Below are 27,171 nucleotides of genomic sequence, written 5' to 3' on the forward strand. Positions count from 1 at the left end.
AACTGCGGATGGACCTACCTGTTTGTAGAAATTTTGAGTCACTTCCCTGGGACAGAAGACCACGAAGATCAAAGGAGATTATTCAAACACAAAAAAATTGTTTGGAAAAGTTGTCATTAAAATCTAAGTATTCAATACAAAAATGTACAACTTCATTGAAGTAAACGGCAAATTTAAGGTCGAATAGAGTCGAATGGCTGGCTACCAGAAAATGATCTTTGTAGAGCTTCAGTTCAAGAACTAATATAGCAAAATCAAGGTAGCGGGTTAATACAACATATATCTACAGCTCCTTAAACAAAAATAGCAAATTTACATGATATATACCTTCCACTATTTATCATAAAAATTGATAATGAAAAATGAAACTGATCAACAATGCTTTCAGTCCTTTTATTTAGACAAATATTTACAGCACTCTATACCATAACAGTATATACATTTTTCAAAAAGGTTTCCAACTGAACAATGTGTCAGACAGCCCAGCCCACGTTAACAGGGTGCTCAGATTATACAGCTCAGGGCTCAGAATATGAAAATGCATCGCGTTATAATTTTCGGATGGAAAAGGTTCGGCAAAACAACTTCGGACAAAAACGCATTTTCGAGAATTTCGGATAAAAAACTCTCGGACAAATACCAAATTATATGCTAAATTCAAATGTAATTTTACGTTAAAATGGGTGTAATAGAAAAGCTGGGGGAAAATTAGCCCCACCAAAGCCTTTGCACACCGCTGCGGAAAAAGAAGCAAACTGAGAAGAATTCAAGAGCCAAGTGTTTCTTCCTGAGAGGGGTGGAACGTCTTCGATGAAAAATATCACATATCACCAATTCATCATGGAGGACAGAATTTGTTTTGAGTACAGTTTTCAAGATCAGACTAAAAGAGAAGGTACCTCCATCGACTCAAGGTTTGGAAACTAAAAGAGAGTGCTGGATTGCCGATGAAAGTATTAAACTTTTCAGAAGCGATGTGAGATAAATTGAAAGTATCGGAGCTGATGAAGAAGGCAGTGATCAAAAAATCGATGGTCAGAGCAATGTGCTGCCAGTGATTATTTGACAAGAAGGCTACGAATCCGAACCATAAAAAGCTGATATTGAAATTAATGTTTCCTGTAAAAAGAAAGAGTATTGTCAAATGCAATTCTTTGTGTTTTTCTTAATTTCTTAGAAATTAAAACTTTCAGACAAAAAACATTCGAACAAACTTAGATTTCGGATAAATCAAGTTTCGTAAGAATTTTTGTCTGAAAGTTTGATCACCCGAAAGCTTTCGGTTTTTAAGTATTATATGACAAGGTCTCATGGTTGGGCTGGTTGTTTGTTTGTGAAAAAAAGTTTATGTTCTTAACCTTAAATAGAATATTTGAGACAGGTAATTATTTCCTTAAAAAAATTTTATAGTCAGAAAATGAAGAATGATGCCTCAAGACCCCTTAAATCAATTGTAAAGTCAAATTTTCCAGGTCAGGTGTTGAATTCAATAAAATCTGCTCACCTTAACAAAAAAGACAAAACACTTATTTCACAGAAAATCAAATTTAATTTGCAAAAGTGAAAACATGTTCATCTTTGCTAAATATATTGAATAGAAAGTACTTCAAATTTTGTTTAAACCATTTTATTTCTGTTGATTCAAAAAAGAGGTAAATTGTGGTGTCAATGGGTGTAGATAATATTCCATCAGAATGGTGGAAGTAGAATGTGACAGTTAAGTTTTGAAGTTAGAGAAAATATAAAGATTTGGTGATGTACTTTTGCTCTTAAATTGGGGCTGTACTTAGATGTATGGATGCATAAAATTTTATGCAAGCATGTGCTTGCTCTTTGATTCAATCAAGCCCTAATTCATTATTGGTGTTACATTGAGGGTTGATTCACCACTACACAGGGCCAGTGCCACAGGGGGGGGGGAGCATGACCCCCAAATTTTCTGCCAACTAAAAGTTTTAAAGTGAGATTTTTTAATTAAAAAGCACCAAGATCCACTGGTAAAATAGAGTTAGAATTTTTTGCCAACATGGGCTGGGGTGGAGGGGGCCTTACGTAAAAGTACTATGTTGGTACTTTTTGCCCTCCCCTCCTCAAGTTAGAACCAATGGCACCGGCCCTGCTATATCTTGGTGTTCCATGGATGGTTGAAAAGTACCCACTGCATTTAAAATAGATTGCTACGATTGCAGTAAATAGATGTTATATTTGGTAGCACAAGTATTGAGGAAGTGAATTAACCTTCCCTATTTAACCTGCCTCACAATTATTTTTGTAGATATTGGTCTCATATCAACTGACAACATTTCAGCAGCCTTGAATAGCAAATAATCATCGCTTTTCAAAAAAACCTCAAATTTGAAGTCTTTGGCATGTATTACCTCAATTACTTCATGGTTTTTCAGAAGATCGATTTGCATTCTTTTGTTTTTGTTGTTCCTGCAGGTAACCTTTGAAGAAAACAGCAATATGGGAATATTGTCTTTGAAGACATAATAGACTTATTCACTATGATTGTACATCTAAGAGGCACATAAACAAAAGAAATAAAGACCATTTGATACCTTGATCAATCTAAATTCAGCTGTCTTGGGATTATTGGTTTAATGGATTAACTTATCAATCTTTCAGGATACCATTAAGCATAAGGCCTTCATGCCAACTCACCGAACTATCCCACTTTTGAAAGCAGGTAAATGCTAATAACATTAAGCTCTCTTTCACAAGAGACAGGCCATATGGCAGAAAATAAAACAAGAGCCCAAAAAAGGGCAAGTCCTATGGGACAGCTTAGATTGTTAGACATCATGAGTCCATGCAAAATGGGGGCAGAATCTAAAGGTGTTGCCTGGGTACATCAAAGATGGAGCCTGAGAACAGCTCTGCAACTATCATTCACAATAATGCATACAAAATTTCCCTGGTAATGAATACCTGAAGGCAATTAACTGCGGATGAGCATGATCACCTAATAGTTGAGATCAATCTCGCCAATAGGGGAAGGGTGAGTCTGCCAGGGCACTGTGCTCAAAATTAGCTTCTTTATATTTCAATGATAATGCATCATTCCACACAAGGCTTTCTCTTGCAAGGGCCACATAAGTAGTTGTGATCAAAATTGACTTTATGTGATCAAACTCATTTGCCTTTAAAAAGCTCATATAAGAGAGAACCTCATGCCAAAGGTTCATGAGAAAGATTTGAAAAGATGAGAATTTTAGCCATTTTTGCTTCAATTTCAGAGCAAGGGCGGTTCCAGTAATGAAAAAAGGGGCAAACTTAGAATTTTGTTGCCTTGAAAGTGCATGGGGCCCTTGCACCAGCGGCCTGTCTCAGTTAGCAGTGGCCCTGATGATGATGATGATGATGCTGATTGATGATCATGGCATATTACTTCAGAGCTCAGTATCTTGTACATAGGGCCGGCCACGAGCATCAGACCCAAACTTGATTCTAAGCCCCCCCCCCCACAGGCTCAATTTTGTGACCCGGTCTCTGAAACTGCTCCAGGATTGTCTACAATCTCTTATGCTAATTTTGTTCAAGAAATACTTTTCACAGAATTTAAATTTGCTCTCTGCTATCAAGAAGTGGGTCCAATTGAAAAACAGAAGAGTTCGGTTCAGTGTTTCTAGAGGTTGAATAAGCTACATGACCACAAAAGCTTATTTTAGAACTTTCATAAAACTAATAGTTTTACAGCTGAAGTTGCTTTGTCTAAGCTGAAATTTAAATATTAACAATGCTAAAATATTCTGTTTGCATTAACGTAGTGTAATGCTGCCAAAATGTACTCTGTAGATAAAAACTTGTACCCCCCCCCCCAAAAAAAAAATTTCCTGAAACCGGGCCTGCTTGTACACCTATGATGAAGCTGACTGAATATCATATCAATCTCAAATCTCATAATGAATATAACAACCAGAAGCAGTGTTTTAAGTGTAAGGTGTTACCTGCCCATAGACTTCATATAGTCCTGTTGTGTTGATAACTATGAATGAAGAAGACTCGAGTTTACAGTTACCATGAGCCTTGCCAACTTTCCAATCATTAAGTATTTCACCTGTTGAGGTAAAACATGCATTATGACATGTCTTTTGATGGTCTAAGTATCAATCATTTGAAGAAAATGAGTCATAAAATGAAAGTAATTTATCTACATCAACAGGCAGCAAAATTGTACATACCTGCATTGTAGCGGATAAATCTGTTGCCATAACCAACAACTTCTATGAAATTATTCAACTGTGGAGCAGCATCTTTCTGTGAAATACCAAAGAACATTATTCTTATGTCACCTAAATACATAAAATTTACCCCTAATTTATAATTGGCCTGCCTAGGGCTGCCGTGAAGTTTCGGAAGGCCCGGGGGGGGGGGGGGAAACTGAAATATGAGGCACCATGCAAGTGAAGCCAGCAGAAAGTTTTTGCTACCATGCCTTTTTGATTAGCTAGCTATACATTATAGTGTACATTTTAGAACATTTCTTGCAGTCAATTTCTTGTAATCATTTTAAACTTTACCTATTTTTAGGCATACTTTTGTTACATTTAATTAATTCCACTCGCAAAAAGAAATCCATAATTACTTTGTGAGCCCCCCCCCCCCCCCCCCCCATATATTGAAGCTCTGGGGAATTGGCTTACACCCCCTCCCTCTTGGTGGCCCTTGGTCTGTCTAGGAATATCTAACTGCTGTTGCTAGACCATCTTGAACAGATTTTTTACTGGTGGAGCGAAACCTCCAAACACACCCATTTGTAACAAATGTAACTGAGGTGTTTGGAGGGGTCCAGAGATCATAGAACAGTTCAAAATTTTAGCAAAAAATATAAAAAATCTGATTACTTTTTGCTATACCTAAGAATAACCTATACCTAATATAAAAAATCCTATACCTAAGAATAACATCACTGCACTTTTTGAGTTGCTGTCTTATCGTTAAAAGGTTGCAGTCACACTTTTGTGGAAACGAAACACCTTCTGACCAAGGCCTTTTTTAACATACAGCTTAGGAAGGGGGGGGGGGCAATTGTTTGTTTGTTTGTTTGTTTGTTTGTAACCTTATTTTAATTCGATATTTTTTCTAGCTATACATATATATATGGATATATACACATACAATTAATCTAAATCGAATCTACTGTATAACAAATGAAGAGGAAATAACTAAGGGGTAAAACCCCATGGTTACCGCAGTGATTTTATTTTATTTTGAGCAATAGGCTGTTTTGTTGCGCGGCTCATTGGCAATTGTTTGTTGAATTGCGAGGGTCCTCGAAATTAGAGAACATTACAAATTAGTACAACTGATCAATAGCAAGTAAGAGGTCTCCTTTGCTACGAAATGAAAACTCACTGAAATAGAAATTTTCTTCTTTGTTTCGATAAACCAATGAACAGCGCAACATACTGCCTTTAACCTCTTTATATAAACAAAGGTTTGCCCCTACAGCTCATCTCCCTTCGTCGAAAAGGCAATGTTCTGACCCCAGGGGGGCACTCAGCACATAGTCATACGTGGGGGTCAGTCCGATATTTTTGGGTCAAATGTTTACCCAAAGTGATATTTTTGGGTTAAATATTTATCAGAAATGATATTTTTGGGTCCTGCAAAAACAATAGACACAATATTTCTAGGTATCAATATAGAAACACTGATATTTTTGGCTTCTTGTAAGATTTCCATATATCTGAATCAAATGTATTGTTCATCGGCTGAGGTTTTTTTACCCATTGGAAGTCATGCGACCATACTCTTTGGAAGCTTTAATGCTATAGCCATGTGATACTATCTCTTCTGAAATTACAATTTGTGATATTTTTGGGTATAAAATATACGTAGAACTGATATTTTTGGGTCTTTTGAAAATGAGCTGATATGTCTATGTCTATGTGCTGAGTGCCCCCCCCCCCTGGGTCCCCCCCCTGGGTCCCCCCCCTGGGTTTCTGACCAACCATTTGTCTAAGCGGAAATTACTGGTTCCCTATTCCGAGGTTCCTTTGTTCCGGGTTTGTGTCTATATTACAATTGTACTTCTCTGATGCATGAACGCATGATTCCGTTACAGATTTCCCGCAAACCCGCAATACAGATGGGTGGGGGGCCGAGGGAAGATTTTTTGACAATGGTTTTTGAAAAAAGCTCTATTGTTTTCCAAAAGGTGGGGAAACAAACTGACAAAAAGAACAATTTGTAATATAGACACAAACGACGCTACATACTTTCCAGCTTTCAAAATTGTTGGTTTGATTTTGATTCATGGTGGCATTTGGAATCCAATTTTGAATAACGGAAATGCATTTTAATGGCCAAAAACCAAAAGGTGTCTTTCCAGTTATTAAAGGAGAACTGACACGCAAAAATAACTTTGGCTTATTCGATGCAAAATTTGTCGCTGATTTCAAATCTGGAAAAAGTTTTCTTCTTAGATTCGCCGTTTTTCTGATATTTGCACTTTTATCCGTCAAATACGTCACAGCCAGGACTCGGGAATTTCCCGAAGCGGAAACAAGATTATCGCCAGGAGTTGTTAAAATTCTCGGTTGACGTCACAAGTGACATGTTAACAATGCCGTTGTAAAGGCTTTCACCGCAACGGTGAAAATACAAGTGAAGTTTCGTGTTTTATTGAAAAAAGTCCGCGGTGAAAAGACAAAAAATTGTCAGGCATTTCATTTATAAGTATATAGAGGCTAGAAAATCCTAGCTACATGTCTGCTAAGACGCTTATATCCACATAAAATTTATTTTCATGCCATGATATCTTCGAACCAGCATGCTTTGAAACATTGAAAGAACCTCTAAGCTTGTGAAAAAAGGAGTCGACTTTGTTTGAAAACTGATACCGTTTCTTCAAAGTTTTTATTTTTACAATTACAAAAAAATCGCAACATGGGGGGTGGGGGGTTGAAGCAGTAGCCAAAAGACAAACGAAATCTAGTGGAGACAGCGGTAAAAGCGATCCTGCAACCTGCTTTGGGTGCAGAAATATGAATTCAAGAAAAAACCTTGGTTGATGGGAGCTGCGAGTGTGACTAAATAATAATTTCACTGAACTTGATTATTGTATTTTAACAGAGGTTGAGATACTAGGGAATAACCTAGTCTTGCAAAAAGCCCATCCCCCACCCAAGTCAAAATTGCTTGCAAAAGAATATAATGCGCCAGTTGATATTCCTATGACAGCTAAACAGCATTTTCTTCGACTAAGAAATCAAGTTTTTGACTAAGAGCTAAGAGCCTATTTCGTAAATCCAGATCTTTCGACTGCCAGGTAACTTATCAGTTCCCGAAACCCTTCACGCCGGGTGAAAATGGCATAAAATCCGCACAAGTCGACTTTTAACCCGCCTTTACTATTCAATATCACTATACAGTTAACGCGTTTAAAACATTGAAAAACAATCATAGAATGTTACATTAACAATTAATAACTTGCAGTTCCGTTTAGGGCATCATGGGCATTTTAGCCAATTTAGGCCATACAGACAAAGCAGTCTGGCCAAAGACGCCTCAATCTGAAATAAAATTCTAGTTTTACGATACCTGATCTCATTTAGATTGTAGCAATAGCATTATTTTTAATAGAAATTCCATATCAGTTTGTACTTCCAGTCTGTTCTTTGTTTACAATATCGTCACTGTTGAGCCATGGGACGACTGTCTGCCCAAGCGGCAGCGCTGGTTGGTAGCAAAAACTCAGACGGCTGAAACTCTCCATTTGTTTCGAAATCAGTGTAATAAAACTCCGATTCAGAGTCCCAAACTATTGAAAAAGTCAATTATGTGTCAAAAATGCAAAATTAGCTCCTTTCACATGCACAAAATAAACATTTGTCCGCAGCATTTTGTTAAAGGTTTCTATAGAGAAACACAATACGTGCTGAGAACATGTCACTTGTGACGTCAAAGATGATCGTCCACTCGTGACGATTTTCGCCTCGAGTCTCAAGTTGTCGGAACAATTGTCGTTTCTCAACTTAAAACGCCTGTATTTCAAAAACGGTAACTGTGATTTAAAAAATTTTTTCGATCCTGGAATTTGCTTGTCACAAACTACCGTTTTAGCCAAACTTATTTTTGCGTGTCAGTTCTCCTTTAAGGGTTTTATACTCTGTTTTTATAAGACCCAGTAAATACTAACTTCAGGCTGATTGTTCTTAATTTGTTCTTAAACTTACAGGGTACGAGCAGTGCGATTGCTTGCCTTCCGCTCTAGGGAGGTGTTCAGGCCAACAAAGTGAGTGAGACAACCTTCATTTTTGTCGCCATGTTTGAATATTCACCGAAAAGCATCCACACATAAAAATCCTCGTTTATGAAATAGAACATTGTTAAAAATTGCATTTTACGGTAGCTCAGCCTCAGCTTGTTGTTAATTTGTTCTTAACTCGTCCTTTTAAAAAAAGAGTGTACTGTCGCCAGTGTGAATCTGACTTAAAACATAACAATAAAAATATACCTTGGAAAGCGGAATTTCCCGCCTTTCGCCAAGGCTTACCAGTGAAGCTGTTTTTAGACTTCGAGGGCTTGTCGTAAACAGCGCTGGTGGTTTCGTTTGATCGGCTAACAGGCCATGGCGAGAACTGTTTGCAACCTGTGTTGAGATTTCCGATTTTGTAGTCGACAAAGAGCGAAAGAAAAGGAAATAGGCTAAAAGCGCCAGAACCAATACGAGCAATATAAACAGCGCCATAACGCTAAACAAAATGTTCGTTCGTCTGCGCAATTTTCTCACTTCAACTATGGCGTCTTCGCTGATGCTATAGCTGTACACTCTGTTGTAAGCATTCTTTTGTTCGTGAGGAGCCTTTCCAGAAAACACTTGCAAGTCCATTTTAGCCTCTCTAGGCAACACAGGTGGAGGAACGTTCTCAAGTTCAGTCGCATCTCTTGGATAAATAAGTGCAGGCTCTTCAACCATGCTGATTTTGTTATTGTTTTTGGATGCACCGTTAACGACACGATATGCAAACTACACTAGCGCTTGTAGAGTCGAGCAAGGGTGTTATATTCATTATACGGCCAGAGGAAAACAAAAGAACAGGGAATGACCGCTCTAGCCGGAGGTAAACGACTAAAAGTGCTTTCTTGGAAAACAACCCGCATCTTTTTCTCGTAACCAACCCGCAACTTCTGAAGTAGCTAACGTCTTTCAGATAAGTACCAATGATATTTCTTATAGAATCAAAAGAGTTTCTTATAAAGCGGTAGTTTCTTATAAATTTGCTGGTCCTGTTTCCCTCGCACACCAAACTACTGTGTTTTAACGTGATTCGAAGCGCGCGGTTCGACAGCTCAAAATTAACGTGTGCTTGACAAAAATACAAAATATCTGTTCGGGTTTGCCAGATCCTCTGATTTATTACACTAAATTTTTAATTAAGGCTCATGTCCAAGCCTAGACAAGGCCTCCCTTTCAACAGGTGTGAAAGTCCGTACATTTGGGGAAACTACCCTGCTGCATCTACCGTTCCATCGAAAATCATTATTGGAAAACTACCCTGCTGCATATAAAATACAACACATGATGATTTTTATTCTCAAACATAATTATATTGCCTTTACACTCTCTTTTTATAAGAACAGTTTTGTAAGAACACGAGCTTCAAAATTGGCCAAAAGTTGAGAACAAATTAAAAACAAGCTGAGGCTCAGCTACTGTAAAATGTAACTTTGAACAATGAACTCAAAAACGATGAGTTTTCTGCCACCTTGGGGTGCTTTTTCGATGAATGTCCAAATATGGCGGCAAATGAAGGTTTTCTCACGCCATTTGTTAGCAAATGAGGCCTGGGCACCTCCCTAGAGCCAAAAGCTAGCAATCGCGCTACTCATTGCTAGCGAAAAACTAGCAATCGTAGACAAAATTAAGAACAATTCAGCCTCAGATTTACGAAAAAATTAAGAACAACCAGATTGAACTTCAGTTTACTGTCTCTTATAAAGAAGAGTGTAATGGTAAATTTTATTAACCCCCTTAAGGAGCCGCAACCCTTTGCCCCAAATTGTGCCAACATATTCATGACAACATATCTCGAGCAATGCCCCGATGGGGTGTAGTCGAATATTTTGGAAATAATTTATCGATGACATAGTCTTCATCTGGCAAACACAAGCTTGAAAACATAGATATTAAAAATAGATATTAAAACTGTATATAGTCGACTCCCTTCTCAAATCACGCTTCTGGTTACAATCAAAGCAAAGCAAATTTAGACCACAATATGCAAAACCATACCATCAAATTTTGACCCAAGCCCCGTTTACAGGGTCTTAGTTTTCTGGCAGGCGGTGTTTGTTATTCTAGTATATGGTTTTGACCCTTGATGACAATGAAGGACTAGTTCAACGGAGAACGATTGGGAAAAAAAGAAGGGGTGAAGTTGGAACATTCACGTCATTGGTGCGAGGTTAACTTCTTATTGAATTCATAGGGCTGGCGAAATAGAGGACCATGTCCTCATTTTTTACAAAGCGCTAAAGAACTTTTCAGTTAAAAATGAAAAATATGAGTGTACACTCTTTTTTATAAGAAATTAGGATATTTTTCATTACTCAAAGTTTCTTTATTTTTGGCTAATTAGGGTAGAGTTTGGGAATTAAGTAGTTTGGGAGGGAAGGCAATTAGATCCACTATTATTGGATCTGAATAGGTACCCAGTACCCTTACTACCCAAGCTTAACCCTTGCCCTAATCCTACCCCACAGCCTGCACCTAACTGAACCTTACCCCACCCCGAGTGCACTTCCTGCATCTAGGTGCAGAGGTCTTCTGGTGCAATGTCTGGCGTAGACTTTAGATAGAATGCATCCTGGCGGAAATTATGGAAGGCTTGGAGGGCTGAAGCCCCCTAATTTAAAACCTGAATTTTTGTTGCAACTCTAACACCCTTACTTAATTTATAAAGCCCCGACAGTGAACCCAATCCAAGTAAAGTGAACAAGCTTGAACCGCAAACCTCAAACTAATTGATATTAGATTTTTTTTAAAAAGAAGAAAAATTATCTTTCCGATCTGGTATCGTATCTGTTGAATATTTATTTATGCACAAGGGACCTCTGTTTGAGACAGGCACGTCACACGTACTGACAGGGAGGCCAAAATGAGCAGCACAAGCACTATTCAAGTTAGGTAGAGTTATTTCACCAAATACAAATTCGCGTGGCTGAATCGGACGATAGGTTTGAAGAAAGCTTCTGGACGACAATCTCGTGTAGGCTAGACCCGAGTTTTTTATTTTTATTTGATGCCTCGTTTTGTTTTGTTCTTTTGTTACTCATTAACTTATTAAGTTTTTCCCAAGTATCATGCCTCTTCATGATTAATTCAAATTAAATAGGCTACCACGAGGAAATGAGGCGCTTATTCTTGCAAAGCATTGTGGTCTATGAGAACGCTGGGCCGATCGTGACATTTCATTTTGAAAATGAAAACGAAAATGTTTCTTTTGACCACTTTCAATGTGATTTTCAGAAACAAAAAGCAAAATTCTATTTGAAACTTGGAAATTGAAATGTTTCTTTAATTTTTTTATTATGTTTATTCTGCTTTTTGACATGTTATTTTAAACTTCAAGAAAATAATTTGAATTTAATGTCAAATTTACCACAATTATCTGTGATTTTTTTATATTTCATAAAATATGTTTGCACCACCATCAGGGCCTATTTTAGTGTGCAGTATTACACACTTTGTGCAGTATTAATTTAAAAACGTGCAGTATTGATTTCCAAAATGTGCAGTATTGAATTTTGGGATTTGTGAAAATGTCTTTTTGCGGCTATCCCAGATTCCTGCTTTGTTCACAAAATGTGAATTTTCCTCGTCAGTTCGATATAGAGTTCATGTATTGTAATTCTCGTATAACCATCGGAAAGACTTAAAACTTAAAAACTTAAAACAAAGCGAAATGCCCAGAACCAAAAACAAAACATCTACTTGTAAATGTCAGAATTGCTGTAAATTTCGTAATTTGATCTTGTCGAAAATAAAACATTCAGTAATAATTTATCAGTTGCCCTAACATGCTCTGGGCATCTAGCAGAAGCTCACCTAATTTAACTGAAAGAAAGATAAAGAGCCGAATAAAACTTTTTTGTTGTACTGTCCAGACAAAACATGAGATAGTAACTCCGTTTACAAGAGATAAATGAGTATGTTTCCATTCAGGTTTTGTAGCTACTTTTTGTTTTGTTGCTGTTTTGAAATGTCATTGTTGATCGTGTATATATTATCGTCTGTCTGTTTGTGATTTCTGCGTCATGGCGTATACACATGTTCAAAATTCGGGCCATTTCCTCGCTACACTTGCATGGCCAAGATACCTGGGGTTTGCATGGGTTTGCATTGATTGCAACAAAAAATTTCCTATAAAAAATATGATTATAAATGTGCAGTATTGAAAATTTCTTAAAATAGGCCCTGACCACACAATAGTGTGGACATAGTTTTGAAACTTCACCAAAGGGTTTCATTTAGACTGAGGTACTTATACCTAGTCCACTGTTGGCTATTGCCCTTAAACTTTATGACCTTACAGAGAGATTGGTAGGTTTTCTGGGTAAGGATAATATATTTTCTTGTTGAGTAAAAATCATCCAATCCCCCCCCCCCCCCCCTATCAAAATGCGCTTCTTATTTGAAAAATGTCAACGAAAATTACCTTTACTTTACGCTCAAAAGCAAAAACAGGCGGAGTATTCATTGGTCCTGTCAAGTTGGCGGTAGCTGGTGGACCTTGTTTTCCATTTGACTTCGCAACCGAACGCTCATTCGTAACGGCAACAAGACGGGAAGCAACAATGATCAGTGCAACCAAAAGCACCAGCGACAAACAAACCATCAGCGAAATCCATGGAACTCTACGGCCGTTTCCTTTACTGTCTGGATTCAACGCTTTAACCATTGAATCCTTCGATGTGATGATGTGAACTTCGGAGAGTTTTTCTCGGACATCCATCATGCTAAAGCCTTTGGTCGATGCTTTGTATCATCATAACATAGTCATAAGAACGGATAGTCTGGAAGCGAACAATACCCTATTGTTCTATCTTTATGATAAAGTTTTTGCTAGTGCCCAGACTTCTTGAGGTGCACAAAATTGTTAATGGAGTGTTTATGTCACAGGAATTTTCTACACACTGCCTTGTTTTTGCTCGTTTTTATTATTCTTGGAGTTAATTGTTCAGCTTAAGGCTGCCGTACATCGGGAAGGCAAGAAGGAATTAGAATTTTTCAAATTCTTTTGCCAAGAAATGATTTCAACAGAAAATAGAGAAGTTAGTGGCTGAAAATTGGTAGGCCTACCGAAGACTGGCTAAAAGATGAAAGCCTCACACGGCAAATTGCATCAAACGCAACTTATATCTGAACGATACACCTCTCGAGTGAACAGTTATGAACATGTAAGTCTCTTTAAACAAAATTGTTTTGTCTTGATATTAGTATATATTTTCGACATGAGCGCCTAGGCCCAAAGCTTGCATGGCAACCCACAATATAGGTGTTTAGACCGTTTTTGATTATTTTCTGGGATGAAAACCTCTAGAAATAATTCTACCAAGTTATAAAAAGATTTTTGGGTTGAGTTTGTTTGGCCATGGTACTGGAAAATGTTCGTCGTTTGTGGAACCTCAACTGATTGATGACTGATTCAATTTTGTCAACAGAATCTTCAACAGATGGTTACAATGTTCAGTGTGGACCCTGTCAATACGTTGCAGCAAAAGCTAGATGAGACCAGTCATGAAGAATAGAGGTTGAACAAATCTGCTAAGCTATCAGCTTCATTGTAAACTGATTTTTATAAAAGAGGGAGGGGCTGAGGTGCAGGGATGCTGTCCTAAAAAGTTAAGAATGGGTAGGCACCCGCACCACAGAGCGATGAGAAAAGTGGGGGATCTATACGAAATCACTCAAATTATTAAGTGACCCTTGAAGGCTAATATAAATCTTCTCAATCTTGGTAAAATCATTAGCAAAAAAGGGTTAATTCACATTGCCAAATAAAGAATTTTTCCAACCAACATATACAGGTCCCTTTTTAACGGGGGATGTGTCTTCCAAGTTCTCTCTTAGCTTTAAAAAGGGGGCTGAGCTCCCTCAAGTCCCCCCCCATGTTGCCACTGCTGAGTTTGCAGGAGCTTAACCCCCTAAAAATTTCCAAAATAATCTTCAAACCATACAAAAGAATTGGATTTTGGCCTGTTTAGCCCCCAAAACCTTTGAACCCCTTTAATTCATGGTTCTTGAGAAAAGGTATCTTTGCAGCAGAAATATCTAAGTTGCAAGCAGTTATCATTATATGTTTCTGATATAAGAGACAGTCATTGCAAACCACCAGTTGCCAGTCTAAATCCAGTGGTATTAAACATATGACCTAGTGATGATCAACTTTTGCTTTTTTGCATCTAACTTCTCTTGTTGTTTTTCAGGTTCTTTGCTATGATAGTAAATAAGTTTTTTAGGCTACGCCCATTGCTCCTCTTTCTCTCAGTAGATGGTGCCTCCACTAAGTACACTAACATTAGAAGCAAGATTTATAAATTCCGTGTCAATTGTAAATCAAAAGTTTGAATTAGGTTGATATGGCCCTAGTACTTGAGGAAGCACACTAGGTTTTGTAGTTGGTGGATTGGCATTCCTTACAGAGCTCCCAGATGTGGGAGTTAATTTCCTTACTTGCAGGATATAGGTTTTTACCAAAACCAGATGTGGGGTGGTGGGTAAATTGAGCCCCATTTTATGGTATGAGGGCTGTGTTTGGAGGTTCTAGCATATTGCCTGCTTTCTATCTTCCTACAATAAGTTCTCTCTTTAAAATACAGGCTTGTCAAATGTTAAGTATATCCATACTGACTTGCTTGTTAACCACTTTATTGGTACCTATGCATTTATTTTTATAAAATGATTTGGTGCTTGGTTTTGCAATAAGTTTTGAAGCTGGTAACTAAAAATCAATTTGTTGTGAAACATACAGTTTTCAATATGAAGGAAACGATGCAACATGCAGCAAAATTGAAATCTCATCATGGTTGAAAATTTTGATTAAATATTGCAAACTTTAAGAATAAAAAGACTATCATAAAGACATGCACCATTTTCTTCTCTAGAAATATGATATTTATTCTAAAGAAATTTAGTTATATATAAATCAGCAAGTTAATTCAAACTTTGATAATTCAAACAAGATAAATAAAAACAATTTTCTTACAGTTTTCTTTCTTCATGGCTTTGTTGAGCCGTCAGAAAACTCAACTTGAGTTCTAGCAAAGTGACTCAATTGAAGATTAGCGACTTTCGACTAACATAGAGAGTTTGTTAAAGATTTTAACGAAATTTGGACAAGAGCACATTAACCTCTTGTAAAGTATAGAATATAATAAATTTTTTTAGTAAATTCTTTCAAATCTTATAAAGTTTTCACAACTGCGTACAAATAAATAGCATCATCGTTAGGATAGGATAACGAATCGCGCGAGAGCCGGTCGTAAAACCAGTCGGCAAACGTTCATAATTGAAAATTATTCAGCCACTTTCAGTAAAAAGTTTTCGACGAACGACCTCATCGGTAATAAAAAAAGTGATAACGAAGATGATGAGCACTCTAACAAGGAAGTCTAAATGTGTAGTTTGCGACATTGTGCATGCTCTCGAGTTGCAGGGCCTAGTGAGAACGCGACGCGACTTGCAATGCTTTCCACAAACACCATGCGAAAACAAGCCGTTTTTCATGATCATTGGATACCTCAGTCGCTATTCCGTCAAATTAACGATATACATTTTGGATTTTACTATATATAATTATTTTAAAAAGTCAAAGTGATTTTAAAGTTCTCTTTCGTTAAAGTGTATAAAATGCTGAAAATGCACAACTGAAAATTTTTATATCGATTGTGATTTTACCTTATCTTTAAAAATCTTGGAGTAAATAAGGACCATTCAAAACTCTATTTTTTTGCCCTTGGAATAAGAACCTATTATATTTTATCAACCATCTTAAGTATATCCTGCAATTCCTGGAATCAAAGATGATTAAGCTGGTTTGGCTCATTTTTTTGTCACGAGATTTACAGCAAGTCTACCGTAACAAACTAAACATTCATTGTACTGGTCAGGGCTGGCGAAACCGTGGGGGAGGGCATGGCTCCAACTTTTCTGAATAACTTTTTTCAGGCAAAAGTGGAAAGAAATGTAGTCTACCATTCTCTAAGTAACTGTGCCTATAATTCTCTTTATTGGCTTGGTTTCTTTTGTCTCTACCATTGAAGGCATATAAAAATTGAACAAGGGATTTTGATCGAAAATATAGGTAATTTTCCAAGTTGTACAACGAGTAACCTTAACTTGGCTCACAAGGTCTATTTTTAACAGAAAATTTCTCTAAAAAACGTTACAAAAAGAGAGAGAAATCAGCTGTTGAAGGAAAAGAAACAGCTGGGAAGAAAATTGTTGAGGATATGAGAAATAAAGAATCGCGGCAGATTTGTTCATTAAAAGTATGATCAACAAAGCTTCAAAGGTTGATTGTATTGATAATGTAGAAAATCTAGACGTAATTATAAATTCTATCAAAACTCATTTTGACCAGCACAGTTTGAAAATTTTTCAAATTCAGGGTCTTTTTGTCAAAAGCATTTCATTCACGAAAAAATTAAGAACAGATTTTATAGAATGATATCCCAGTCGTACTAAATTACCTAATCTTTTATTTCAACGTTATTTTTTTTCATTAAGCCATATTTCATTTATTTGACCTGCTCCATCTTAATTTTCTTACTTTTTAAATCTTAAAATAAGTTTCATCACAAGCTGCATTACAAAGGTTGTTCTAAAATTCTGCAAGACCTTTCCTATTTCATGTCAATAGACGAAACTATAGGACATATTGCCAAAACAAAGGTTGAAAACCTTGCCTCGGATTTTCTTTCAGTCAAAAGCCATTTTAGATACCATTTCTAGCCATCCCTAAGATACTCCATTCTTATATTTTTTTGTCGCCAAACATGGTGCATCTTTTCAAAACGTAAATATTTTGGCCCCTCCCCTCCACTTTAAAGTACGTTTCGCCGGTATAGTATACTAATCGGTCCCCCATGCAAAAGTGTCCCCTCTGAAGCGGTATGCGTTTCGGTAACCGTGAAACGGGTAGCGTTTCAGTAACCTATATGGAGCGTTAGATTGAGCATGTGGTAATGGCGGAAGTGTACTGCAAAGCTTCGAGAAAAGTTTAAGAATATTACGGTTGCTTATATATTCTTAAGTTCAAGATGACTGTTAACTCGTCGCTGGCCCTGCTGGTGAATTTGTTGCTGATATCAGCAAAGATAAGAACAAGAATAATGAAGAAAAATAAGAACGAGGACAAAAAGAATCTAATATTATTAAAAATATAGATCTTTGTAATAACAACAAGCTTGTTTTCGTGATTTCACGTGATTTCTTGCAAAAGGCGAAAAGCGGTCATGCCTAGACGACCAGGTCACATGAGAAGGCTTTGAATGCTTAGAGCTTTCTGCTGACGTAATATTCCTTTTTAAAAGTGTTTCTCGACAAATCCTAATTTAGAATATCTTTTAACGAAAAGTTGTTTTCACTAAGGTACTTCACGTGTCATATTCTCGAGATGCCCGAATTTTAGGTTAGGATATTTTTCCCAGTTGAGTAATATTCACCCAAATCTATTCAATTCCCACAAAAATGCCCTTGGTATGTGAAAGTTGTTCGTAACGTGTTTGGTTTTGCTGTTGATTAATTTTATATTATTTCGCCATATTCTGCTTATGCAATTCATTCTAGAATGTGAGTGTTAGCTTTTAGTTTCCTGGCAATGTGTTTTCGCGTTTACCGTATTTGATCTATTTAACGCCCTCTTCCTTTTAACGCCCTGTCCTAATTAACGCCCATCCTAAAAGTGAAAAAAGTTAATAAACGCTAACTTCCTTTTTAACGCCCCCTTTCTATTCAACGCTTTTGTACGCACCAAAAGAGGCGTTAATCCATTTGCGGACATCACGGATTCTGACGTGGAAGATGCCATTGATCTACAAAATTTGATCGACTCTGACCGTGAAAGTGATGGAGAACTTGTATAGATTGATACTACCATCGTGAGACTTATTTGTTATTTAATTGTTTTGTTATTAAAATGTTTGATAAATTGTTGTCGGTTGTTTTGAGGTTCTTCTATTTTCTCTGTTCTATAATGTTTCTGAGATTCTTGGAAGAAATTCAGAGGATAAGGTACACAAGTCTGCTTTCGGGTATTTTTGAATAAGCGCCTACTTCCTAATTAACGCCCCTTTCTAATTTACGTCCGCCCTATAAACTAAGAAATTAAATTAACGCCCTGGGCGTTAAATAGGTCAAGTATGGTCATTGCGTCACTGGCGCCAATATGTTGTCTTTAGACGCTTTTATTCGGTAACTCTTGTGATTTAAGTTCGTTGTTTTTTTTAGCATCGAATGATCCAGATCAATCTTCGGTTCCTAAAAGTGTGGTCTCTCTCAGCTTAGGGCCTAAGCACATATTCACTAAGCACTATCGAAAGAACCCGTACACGCCACACGTTCACTGCAATTTACGGAAAACAACTCTGACAGACTAACAAAACTTTGATCGTTTGCCCCTTTAAAAGTCCAGTCAAAGAGGCAATAGTCCAGTCTTGTAGGGTTCAGGTCAAGGTCGGTATGTAGGTGGAAAAGGATGATCAAAGAAAGCTTCCAAAGTCTAACATTGGCAATTCAAGGGAATTTACCTTCATTCACTCTGAAGTATACTTGGACGCAGCATAATTTGCTTCTATCTGATTGGCGGCAGCTCCTGGGCCTTGTCTTTCCCTCGGCTTTGCAACTAGGCATTTTTTAAGGTCAATTAGGATGACAACAACCAAGATTAGCGACAGCAATTACATTCACATTCATTTACAGGACAATACAGTAAAAACCCGCGAATAAGAACCAAGAGATTTAAGAACCTTCTGGCAAAAATTTGCTTTCTTAAAACTCCCATCAGGTTTTCACATATGGAATTTAGCCATTTTATTTATATAATTTTTACCAAAAACCAAAAAGGTGACAGAAAATTAAATTGTTAAAATAAAACTCAAAATGCACAATGTATGTTAAGTTTGAACTGTTATTTTGAAACAATATTGCCACTATATTATAAACAGTACTGTACCATTGATCAGGTGTTTGTGGAGTTTTGGCAACATTGTTACACTATCAAATAATTAGAATGAAGAACAGACAAGATATAGTGCTATTTTCTGATAATCAACAACGATGTCTAGTCTGTAGAAATTAAGAACCTTATTAAGAACATATTTAGCCTAAACTGTCAATAGGTACCCCATAATACAAGCAGGGCCGCGGAGGCAGATATACCTAGGGATATGGGGAAGCCTCCCCCAGGAAATTTTTGAAAATGATGGTTGCATGTTTTTCTGGTGGCCATTTCCGTTGCTAAAATTGCCATGGTGGCTAATGTTATACTACACTTTAACTACAGTGCAACCAGTGGTGTAGTGCTATCAAAATAATAAGGGGGGCTCTTCCACAAAATGTTGCAAAAAACAATAGCAAAAGTAGAAATTTGTCAATTTTAGGCATTAGCAAGGGGTGCTCAGCCCCTATGAGCCCCCCTAGCTCTACACCCCTGGGTGCAACCAAGTATATACAAAATAACTCACGGCCCTTTTCAACTCGACTTGTGGCAGAGAGGAGCAGAGAGACAACGACTTTTTCGTCAGCACTTTGAACCAACAGCAAGATGCTTCTCCCAAAAAGCCTCCCTCTTAAAACTACTACAGCGTATTTATAGATACAAGCATTTTACAAGTATTAATAACAACCAATCAGTTAAAAACACGTAAGACCTACAACCAAAAGAAACATAGATAATTAACAGCGGAAATAAAGTGTTTGCCAAATATTTAAATTATAGCCTACAATGGTTCGTTCGATTTGGTGCACAGCACTAAACTGCTCTGGTGGAAGTGGCGTAGATAGAAGGGGGTCAGAGGGAGCAAAACCCCCCTGTAGAGCTACGCTCCTCTGGTCTTTGTCGGAAATTTAACAGGGTTGTCTATTTTTTCTAGTTGCTATGGTTTGATAGAAAAGAATTTAAAGTTGAATGATCGTATGAATCACATAAATATATCAAAATATTTATTTATTTCTGTTCCGATGTTGTTATGTTATGTTAAAATTTATGAAAACAATTTTAATGCTTTGTTTCTCACCTCTCCTATGAATTTTCCTATCTAGGCCATTGTCTTGTGGCTATTACTTCTGTTTGCTGTTTGATACAATTTGAGCATAACTGATATCTTAACACCATAATGCATGAAAATGAAAATTTCTTTGAGGTTTTAAAAGTCTTAGAAAATGAAAAACGTTTTAATTCGTCAACTAATTTTTATCACAACCGACACACAGTTGCAAATAGATGTGCATGCCATAGTGTAAGTCTTGTTGTATGTTGCCTGTTGCAGTAACATTTTTTGGTAATATTCAGAAGCTTTTCAACTTCTTCAGTCCAAACCCACAAAGATGAGAAATTCTTAACAAAAATATATTTAACACTCAGGCAGTCAGACTCAAACTGCTTCTACCTTACTTCATTTATAAATTATAGACTTTTGTCACTATTGTATCTATTAATGACAGTTTGTGGTAATAGCGAGGCTGGATAAATACTTAGTAATTTTTGAATTGAGGTATTATTTATGGGCCCCTATAGCCAAGGGCCCCCGGGTCAGTGACCCCCCTCCCTGATCCCCCTCTTCTCAACACTGAATACCTGTTTTGCCAAACTCTGAAAAAGGTAGGTTCTTACACGCGGTTTTTACTGTATTGTGTACCGTTACATACCGTTACATAAGTTTTTTAGGCTACGCCCATTGCTCCTCTTTCTCTCAGTAGATGGTGCCTCCACTAAGTACACTAACATTAGAAGCAAGATTTATAAATTCCGTGTCAAGTGTAAATCAAAAGTTTGAATTAGGTTGATATGGCCCTAGTACTTGAGGAAGCACACTAGGTTTTGTAGTTGGTGAATTGGCATTCCTTACAGAGCTCCCAGATGTGGGAGTTAATTTCCTTACTTGCAGGATATAGGTTTTTACCAAAACCAGATGTGGGGTGGTGGGTAAATTGAGCCCCATTTTATGGTATGAGGGCTGTGTTTGGAGGTTCTAGCATATTGCCTGCTTTATATCTTCCTACAATAAGTTCTCTTTTTAAAATACAGGCTTGTCAAATGTTAAGTATATCCATACTGACTTGCTTGTTAACCACTTTATTGGTACCTATGCATTTATTTTTATAAAATGATTTGGTGCTTGGTTTTGCAATAAGTTTTGAAGCTGGTAACTAAAAATCAATTTGTTGTGAAACATACAGTTTTCAATATGAAGAAAACGATGCAACATGCAGCAAAATTGAAATCTCATCATGGTTGAAAATTTTGATTAAATATTGCAAACTTTAAGAATAAAAAGACTATCATAAAGACATACACCATTTTCTTCTCTAGAAATATGATATTTATTCTGAAGAAATTTAGTTATATATAAATCAGCAAGTTAATTCAAACTTTGATAATTCAAACAAGATAAATAAAAACAATTTTCTTACAGTTTTCTTTCTTCATGGCTTTGTTGAGCCGTCAGAAAACTCAACTTGAGTTCTAGCAAAGTGACTCAATTGAAGATAGCGACTTTCGACTAACATAGAGAGTTTGTTAAAGATTTTAACGAAATTTGGACAAGAGCACATTAACCTCTTGTAAAGTATAGAATATAATAAATTTTTTTAGTAAATTCTTTCAAATCTTATAAAGTTTTCACAACTGCGTACAAATAAATAGCATCATCGTTAGGATAGGATAACGAATCGCGCGAGAGCCGGTCGTAAAACCAGTCGGCAAACGTTCATAATTGAAAATTATTCAGCCACTTTCAGTAAAAAGTTTTCGACGAACGACCTCATCGGTAATAAAAAAAAGTGATAACGAAGATGATGAGCACTCTAACAAGGAAGTCTAAATGTGTAGTTTGCGACATTGTGCATGCTCTCGAGTTGCAGGGCCTAGTGAGAACGCGACGCGACTTGCAATGCTTTCCACAAACACCATGCGAAAACAAGCCGTTTTTCATGATCATTGGATACCTCAGTCGCTATTCCGTCAAATTAACGATATACATTTTGGATTTTACTATATATAATTATTTTAAAAAGTCAAAGTGATTTTAAAGTTCTCTTTCGTTAAAGTGTATAAAATGCTGAAAATGCACAACTGAAAATTTTTATATCGATTGTGATTTTACCTTATCTTTAAAAATCTTGGAGTAAATAAGGACCATTCAAAACTCTATTTTTTTGCCCTTGGAATAAGAACCTATTATATTTTATCAACCATCTTAAGTATATCCTGCAATTCCTGGAATCAAAGATGATTAAGCTGGTTTGGCTCATTTTTTTGTCACGAGATTTACAGCAAGTCTACCGTAACAAACTAAACATTCATTGTACTGGTCAGGGCTGGCGAAACCGTGGGGGAGGGCATGGCTCCAACTTTTCTGAATAACTTTTTTCAGGCAAAAGTGGAAAGAAATGTAGTCTACCATTCTCTAAGTAACTGTGCCTATAATTCTCTTTATTGGCTTGGTTTCTTTTGTCTCTACCATTGAAGGCATATAAAAATTGAACAAGGGATTTTGATCGAAAATATAGGTAATTTTCCAAGTTGTACAACGAGTAACCTTAACTTGGCTCACAAGGTCTATTTTTAACAGAAAAGTTCTCTAAAAAACGTTACAAAAAGAGAGAGAAATCAGCTGTTGAAGGAAAAGAAACAGCTGGGAAGAAAATTGTTGAGGATATGAGAAATAAAGAATCGCGGCAGATTTGTTCATTAAAAGTATGATCAACAAAGCTTCAAAGGTTGATTGTATTGATAATCTAGAAAATCTAGACGTAATTATAAATTCTATCAAAACTCATTTTGACCAGCACAGTTTGAAAATTTTTCAAATTCAGGGTCTTTTTGTAAAAAGCATTTCATTCACGAAAAAATTAAGAACAGATTTTATAGAATGATATCCCAGTCGTACTAAATTACCTAATCTTTTATTTCAACGTTATTTTTTTTTTCATTAAGCCATATTTCATTTATTTGACCTGCTCCATCTTAATTTTCTTACTTTTTAAATCTTAAAATAAGTTTCATCCCAAGCTACATTACAAATTCTGGTTGTTCTAAAATTCTGCAAGACCTTTCCTCTTTCATGTCAATAGACGAAACTATAGGACATATTGCCAAAACAAAGGTTGAAAACCTTGCCTCGGATTTTCTTTCAGTCAAAAGCCATTTTAGATACCATTTCTAGCCATCCCTAAGATACTCCATTCTTATATTTTTTTGTCGCCAAACATGGTGCATCTTTTCAAAACTTTAATATTTTGGCCCCTCCCCTCCACTTTAAAGTACGTTTCGCCGGTATAGTATACTAATCAGTCCCCCATGCAAAAGTGTCCCCTCTGAAGCGGTATGCGTTTCGGTAACCGTGAAACGGGTAGCGTTTCAGTAACCTATATGAAGCGTTAGATTGAGCATGTGGTAATGGCGGAAGTGTACTGCAAAGCTTCGAGAAAAGTTTAAGATGATTGCTTATATATTCTTAAGTTCAAGATGACTGTTAACTCGTCGCTGGCCCTGCTGGTGAATTTGTTGCTGGTATCAACAAAGATAAGAACAAGAATAATGAAGAAAAATAAGAACGAGGACAAAAATAATCTAATATTATTAAAAATATAGATCTTTGTAATAACAGCAAGCTTGTTTTCGTGATTTCACGTGATTTCTTGCAAAAGGCGAAAAGCGGTCATGCCTAGACGACCAGGTCACATGAGAAGGCTTTGAATGCTTAGAGCTTTCTGCTGACGTAATATTCCTTTTTAAAAGTGTTTCTCGACAAATCCTAATATAGAATATCTTTTAACGAAAAGTTGTTTTCACTAAGGTACTTCACGTGTCATATTCTCGAGATGCCCGAATTTTAGGTTAGGATATTTTTCCCAGTTGAGTAATATTCACCCAAATCTATTCAATTCCCACAAAAATGCCCTTGATATGTGAAAGTTGTTTGTAACGTGTTTGGTTTTGCTGTTGATTAATTTTATATTATTTCGCCATATTCTGCTTATGCAATTCATTCTAGAATGTGAGTGTTAGCTTTTAGTTTCCTGGCAATGTGTTTTCGCGTTTACCGTATTTGATCTATTTAACGCCCTCTTCCTTTTAACGCCCTGTCCTAATTAACGCCCATCCTAAAAGTGAAAAAAGTTAATAAACGCTAACTTCCTTTTTAACGCCCCCTTTCTATTCAACGCTTTTGTACGCACCAAAAGAGGCGTTAATCCATTTGCGGACATCACGGATTCTGACGTGGAAGATGCCAATGATCTACAAAATTTGATCGACTCTGACCGTGAAAGTGATGGAGAACTTTGTATAGAAGATTAATACTTCCATCGTGAGACTTATTTGTCATTTAATTGTTTTGTTATAAAAATGTTTGATAAATTGTTGTCAGTTGTTTTGAGGTTCTTCTATTTTCTCTGTTGTATAATGTTTCTGAGATTCTTGGAAGAAATTCAGAGGATAAGGTACACAAATCTGCTTTCGGGTATTTTTGAATTACTTCCTAATTAACGCCCCTTTCTAATTAACGTCCGCCCTATAAACTAAGAAATTAAATTAACGCCCTAGGCGTTAAATAGGTCAAGTATGGTCATTGCGTCACTGGCGCCAATATGTTGTCTTTAGACGCTTTTATTCGGTAACTCTTGTGATTTAAGTTCGTTGTTTTTTAGCATCGAATGATCCAGATCAATCTTCGGTTCCTAAAAGTGTGGTCTCTCTCAGCTTAGGGCCTAAGCACATATTCACTAAGCACTATCGAAAGAACCCGTACACGCCACATGTTCACTGCAATTTACGAAAAATAACTCTGACAGACCAACAAAACTTTGATCGTTTGCCCCTTTAAAAGTCCAGTCAAAGAGGCAATAGTTCAGTCTTGTAGGGTTCAGGTCAAGGTCGGTATGTAGGTGGAAAAGGATGATCAAAGAAAGCTTCCAAAGTCTAACATTGGCAATTCAAGGGAATTTACCTCCATTCACTCTGAAGTATACTCGGACGCAGCATTATTTGCTTCTATCTGATTGGCGGCAGCTCCTGGGCCTTGTCTTTCCCTCGGCTTTGCAACTAGGCATTTTTTAAGGTCAATTAGGATGACAACAACCAAGATTAGCGACAGCAATTACATTCACATTCGTTTACAGGACAATACAGTAAAAACCCGCGAATAAGAACCAAGAGATTTAAGAACCTTCTGGCAAAAATTTGCTTTCTTAAAACTCCCATCAGGTTTTCACATATGGAATTTAGCCATTTTATTTATATAATTTTTACCAAAAACCGAAAAGGTGACAGAAAATTAAATTGTTAAAATAAAACTCAAAATGCTCAATGTATGTTAAGTTTGAACTGTTATTTTGAAACAATATTGCCACTATATTATAAACAGTACTGTATCATTGATCAGGTGTTTGTGGAGTTTTGGCAACATTGTTACACTATCAAATAATTAGAATGAAGAACAGACAAGATATAGTGCTATTTTCTGATAATCAACAACGATGTCTAGTCTGTAGAAATTAAGAACCTTATTAAGAACATATTTAGCCTAAACTGTCAATAGGTACCCCATAATACAAGCAGGGCCGCGGAGGCAGATATACCTAGGGATATGGGGAAGCCTCCCCCAGGAAATTTTTGAAAATGATGGTTGCATGTTTTTCTGGTGGCCATTTCCGTTGCTAAAATTGCCATGGTGGCTAATGTTATACTACACTTTAACTACAGTGCAACCAGTGGTGTAGTGCTATCAAAATAATAAGGGGGGCTCTTCCACAAAATGTTGCAAAAAACAATAGCAAAAGTAGAAATTTGTCAATTTTAGGCATTAGCAAGGGGTGCTCAGCCCCTATGAGCCCCCCTAGCTCTACACCCCTGAGTGCAACCAAGTATATACAAAATAACTCACGGCCCTTTTCAACTCGACTTGTGGCAGAGAGGAGCAGAGAGACAACGACTTTTTCGTCAGCACTTTGAACCAACAGCAAGATGCTTCTCCCAAAAAGCCTCCCTCTTAAAACTACTACAGCGTATTTATAGATACTACTACAGCATTTTACAAGTATTAATAACAACCAATCAGTTAAAAACACGTAAGACCTACAACCAAAAGAAACATAGATAATTAACAGCGGAAATAAAGTGTTTGCCAAATATTTAAATTATAGCCTACAATGGTTCGTTCGATTTGGTGCACAACACTAAACTGCTCTGGTGGAAGTGGCGTAGATAGAAGGGGGTCAGAGGGAGCAAAACCCCCCTGTAGAGCTACGCTCCTCTGGTCTTTGTCGGAAATTTAACAGGGTTGTCTATTTTTTCTAGTTGCTATGGTTTGATAGAAAAGAATTTAAAGTTGAATGATCGTATGAATCACATAAATATATCAAAATATTTATTTATTTCTGTTCCGATGTTGTTATGTTATGTTAAAATTTATGAAAACAATTTTAATGCTTTGTTTCTCACCTCTCCTATGAATTTTCCTATCTAGGCCATTGTCTTGTGGCTATTACTTCTGTTTGCTGTTTGATACAATTTGAGCATAACTGATATCTTAACACCATAATGCATGAAAATGAAAATTTCTTTGAGGTTTTAAAAGTCTTAGAAAATGAAAAACGTTTTAATTCGTCAACTAATTTTTATCACAACCGACACACAGTTGCAAATAGATGTGCATGCCATAGTGTAATTCTTGTTGTATGTTGCCTGTTGCAGTAACATTTTTTGGTAATATTCAGAAGCTTTTCAACTTCTTTAGTCCAAACCCACAAAGATGAGAAATTCTTAACAAAAATGTATTTAACACTCAGGCAGTCAGACTCAAACTGCTTCTACCTTACTTCATTTATAAATTATAGACTTTTGTCACTATTGTATCTATTAATGACAGTTTGTGGTAATAGCGAGGCTGGATTAATACTTAGAAATTTTTGAATTGAGGTATTATTTATGGGCC

At 36.7% G+C, this 27,171-nt stretch overlaps 1 protein-coding gene and 1 long non-coding RNA gene across 4 annotated transcripts; one reads left to right on the forward strand and one right to left on the reverse strand.

Annotated features, from left to right (window-relative positions):
• Positions 1 to 97: 97 nt before the first annotated feature.
• LOC148957714 (uncharacterized) lies at positions 98 to 13,030 on the reverse strand. 3 transcript variants are annotated; one of them, XM_089114754.1, is made up of 4 exons: positions 12,669 to 13,030; positions 4,185 to 4,260; positions 3,951 to 4,060; positions 98 to 2,447 (listed from the first exon to the last, which is right to left on the reverse strand). In XM_089114754.1, exons 1-4 carry the CDS (start codon positions 12,966 to 12,968, stop codon positions 2,244 to 2,246), a joined length of 690 nt encoding a protein of 229 aa, XP_088970880.1. In that variant the 5' UTR covers positions 12,969 to 13,030; the 3' UTR covers positions 98 to 2,243. The 3 variants fall into 3 exon arrangements, with proteins under 3 accessions (XP_088970880.1, XP_088970879.1, XP_088970877.1); XM_089114753.1 differs by lacking the exon at positions 12,669 to 13,030 and adding an exon at positions 8,504 to 9,072; XM_089114751.1 differs by lacking the exon at positions 12,669 to 13,030 and adding an exon at positions 8,465 to 9,072.
• Positions 13,031 to 13,090: 60 nt separating this feature from the next.
• Positions 13,091 to 14,398, forward strand: LOC135684964 (uncharacterized). The gene is made up of 2 exons (XR_010515922.1): positions 13,091 to 13,410; positions 13,675 to 14,398. It is a non-coding gene; the product is annotated as an uncharacterized LOC135684964 (long non-coding RNA).
• The last annotated feature ends 12,773 nt before the right edge of the window (positions 14,399 to 27,171 follow it).

The sequence above is a fragment of the Rhopilema esculentum genome, chromosome 21, assembly GCF_057945365.1.
Source record: "Rhopilema esculentum isolate cy_ngs chromosome 21, ASM5794536v1, whole genome shotgun sequence".
In the NCBI taxonomy this organism is placed as follows: Eukaryota; Metazoa; Cnidaria; class Scyphozoa; order Rhizostomeae; family Rhizostomatidae; genus Rhopilema; species Rhopilema esculentum.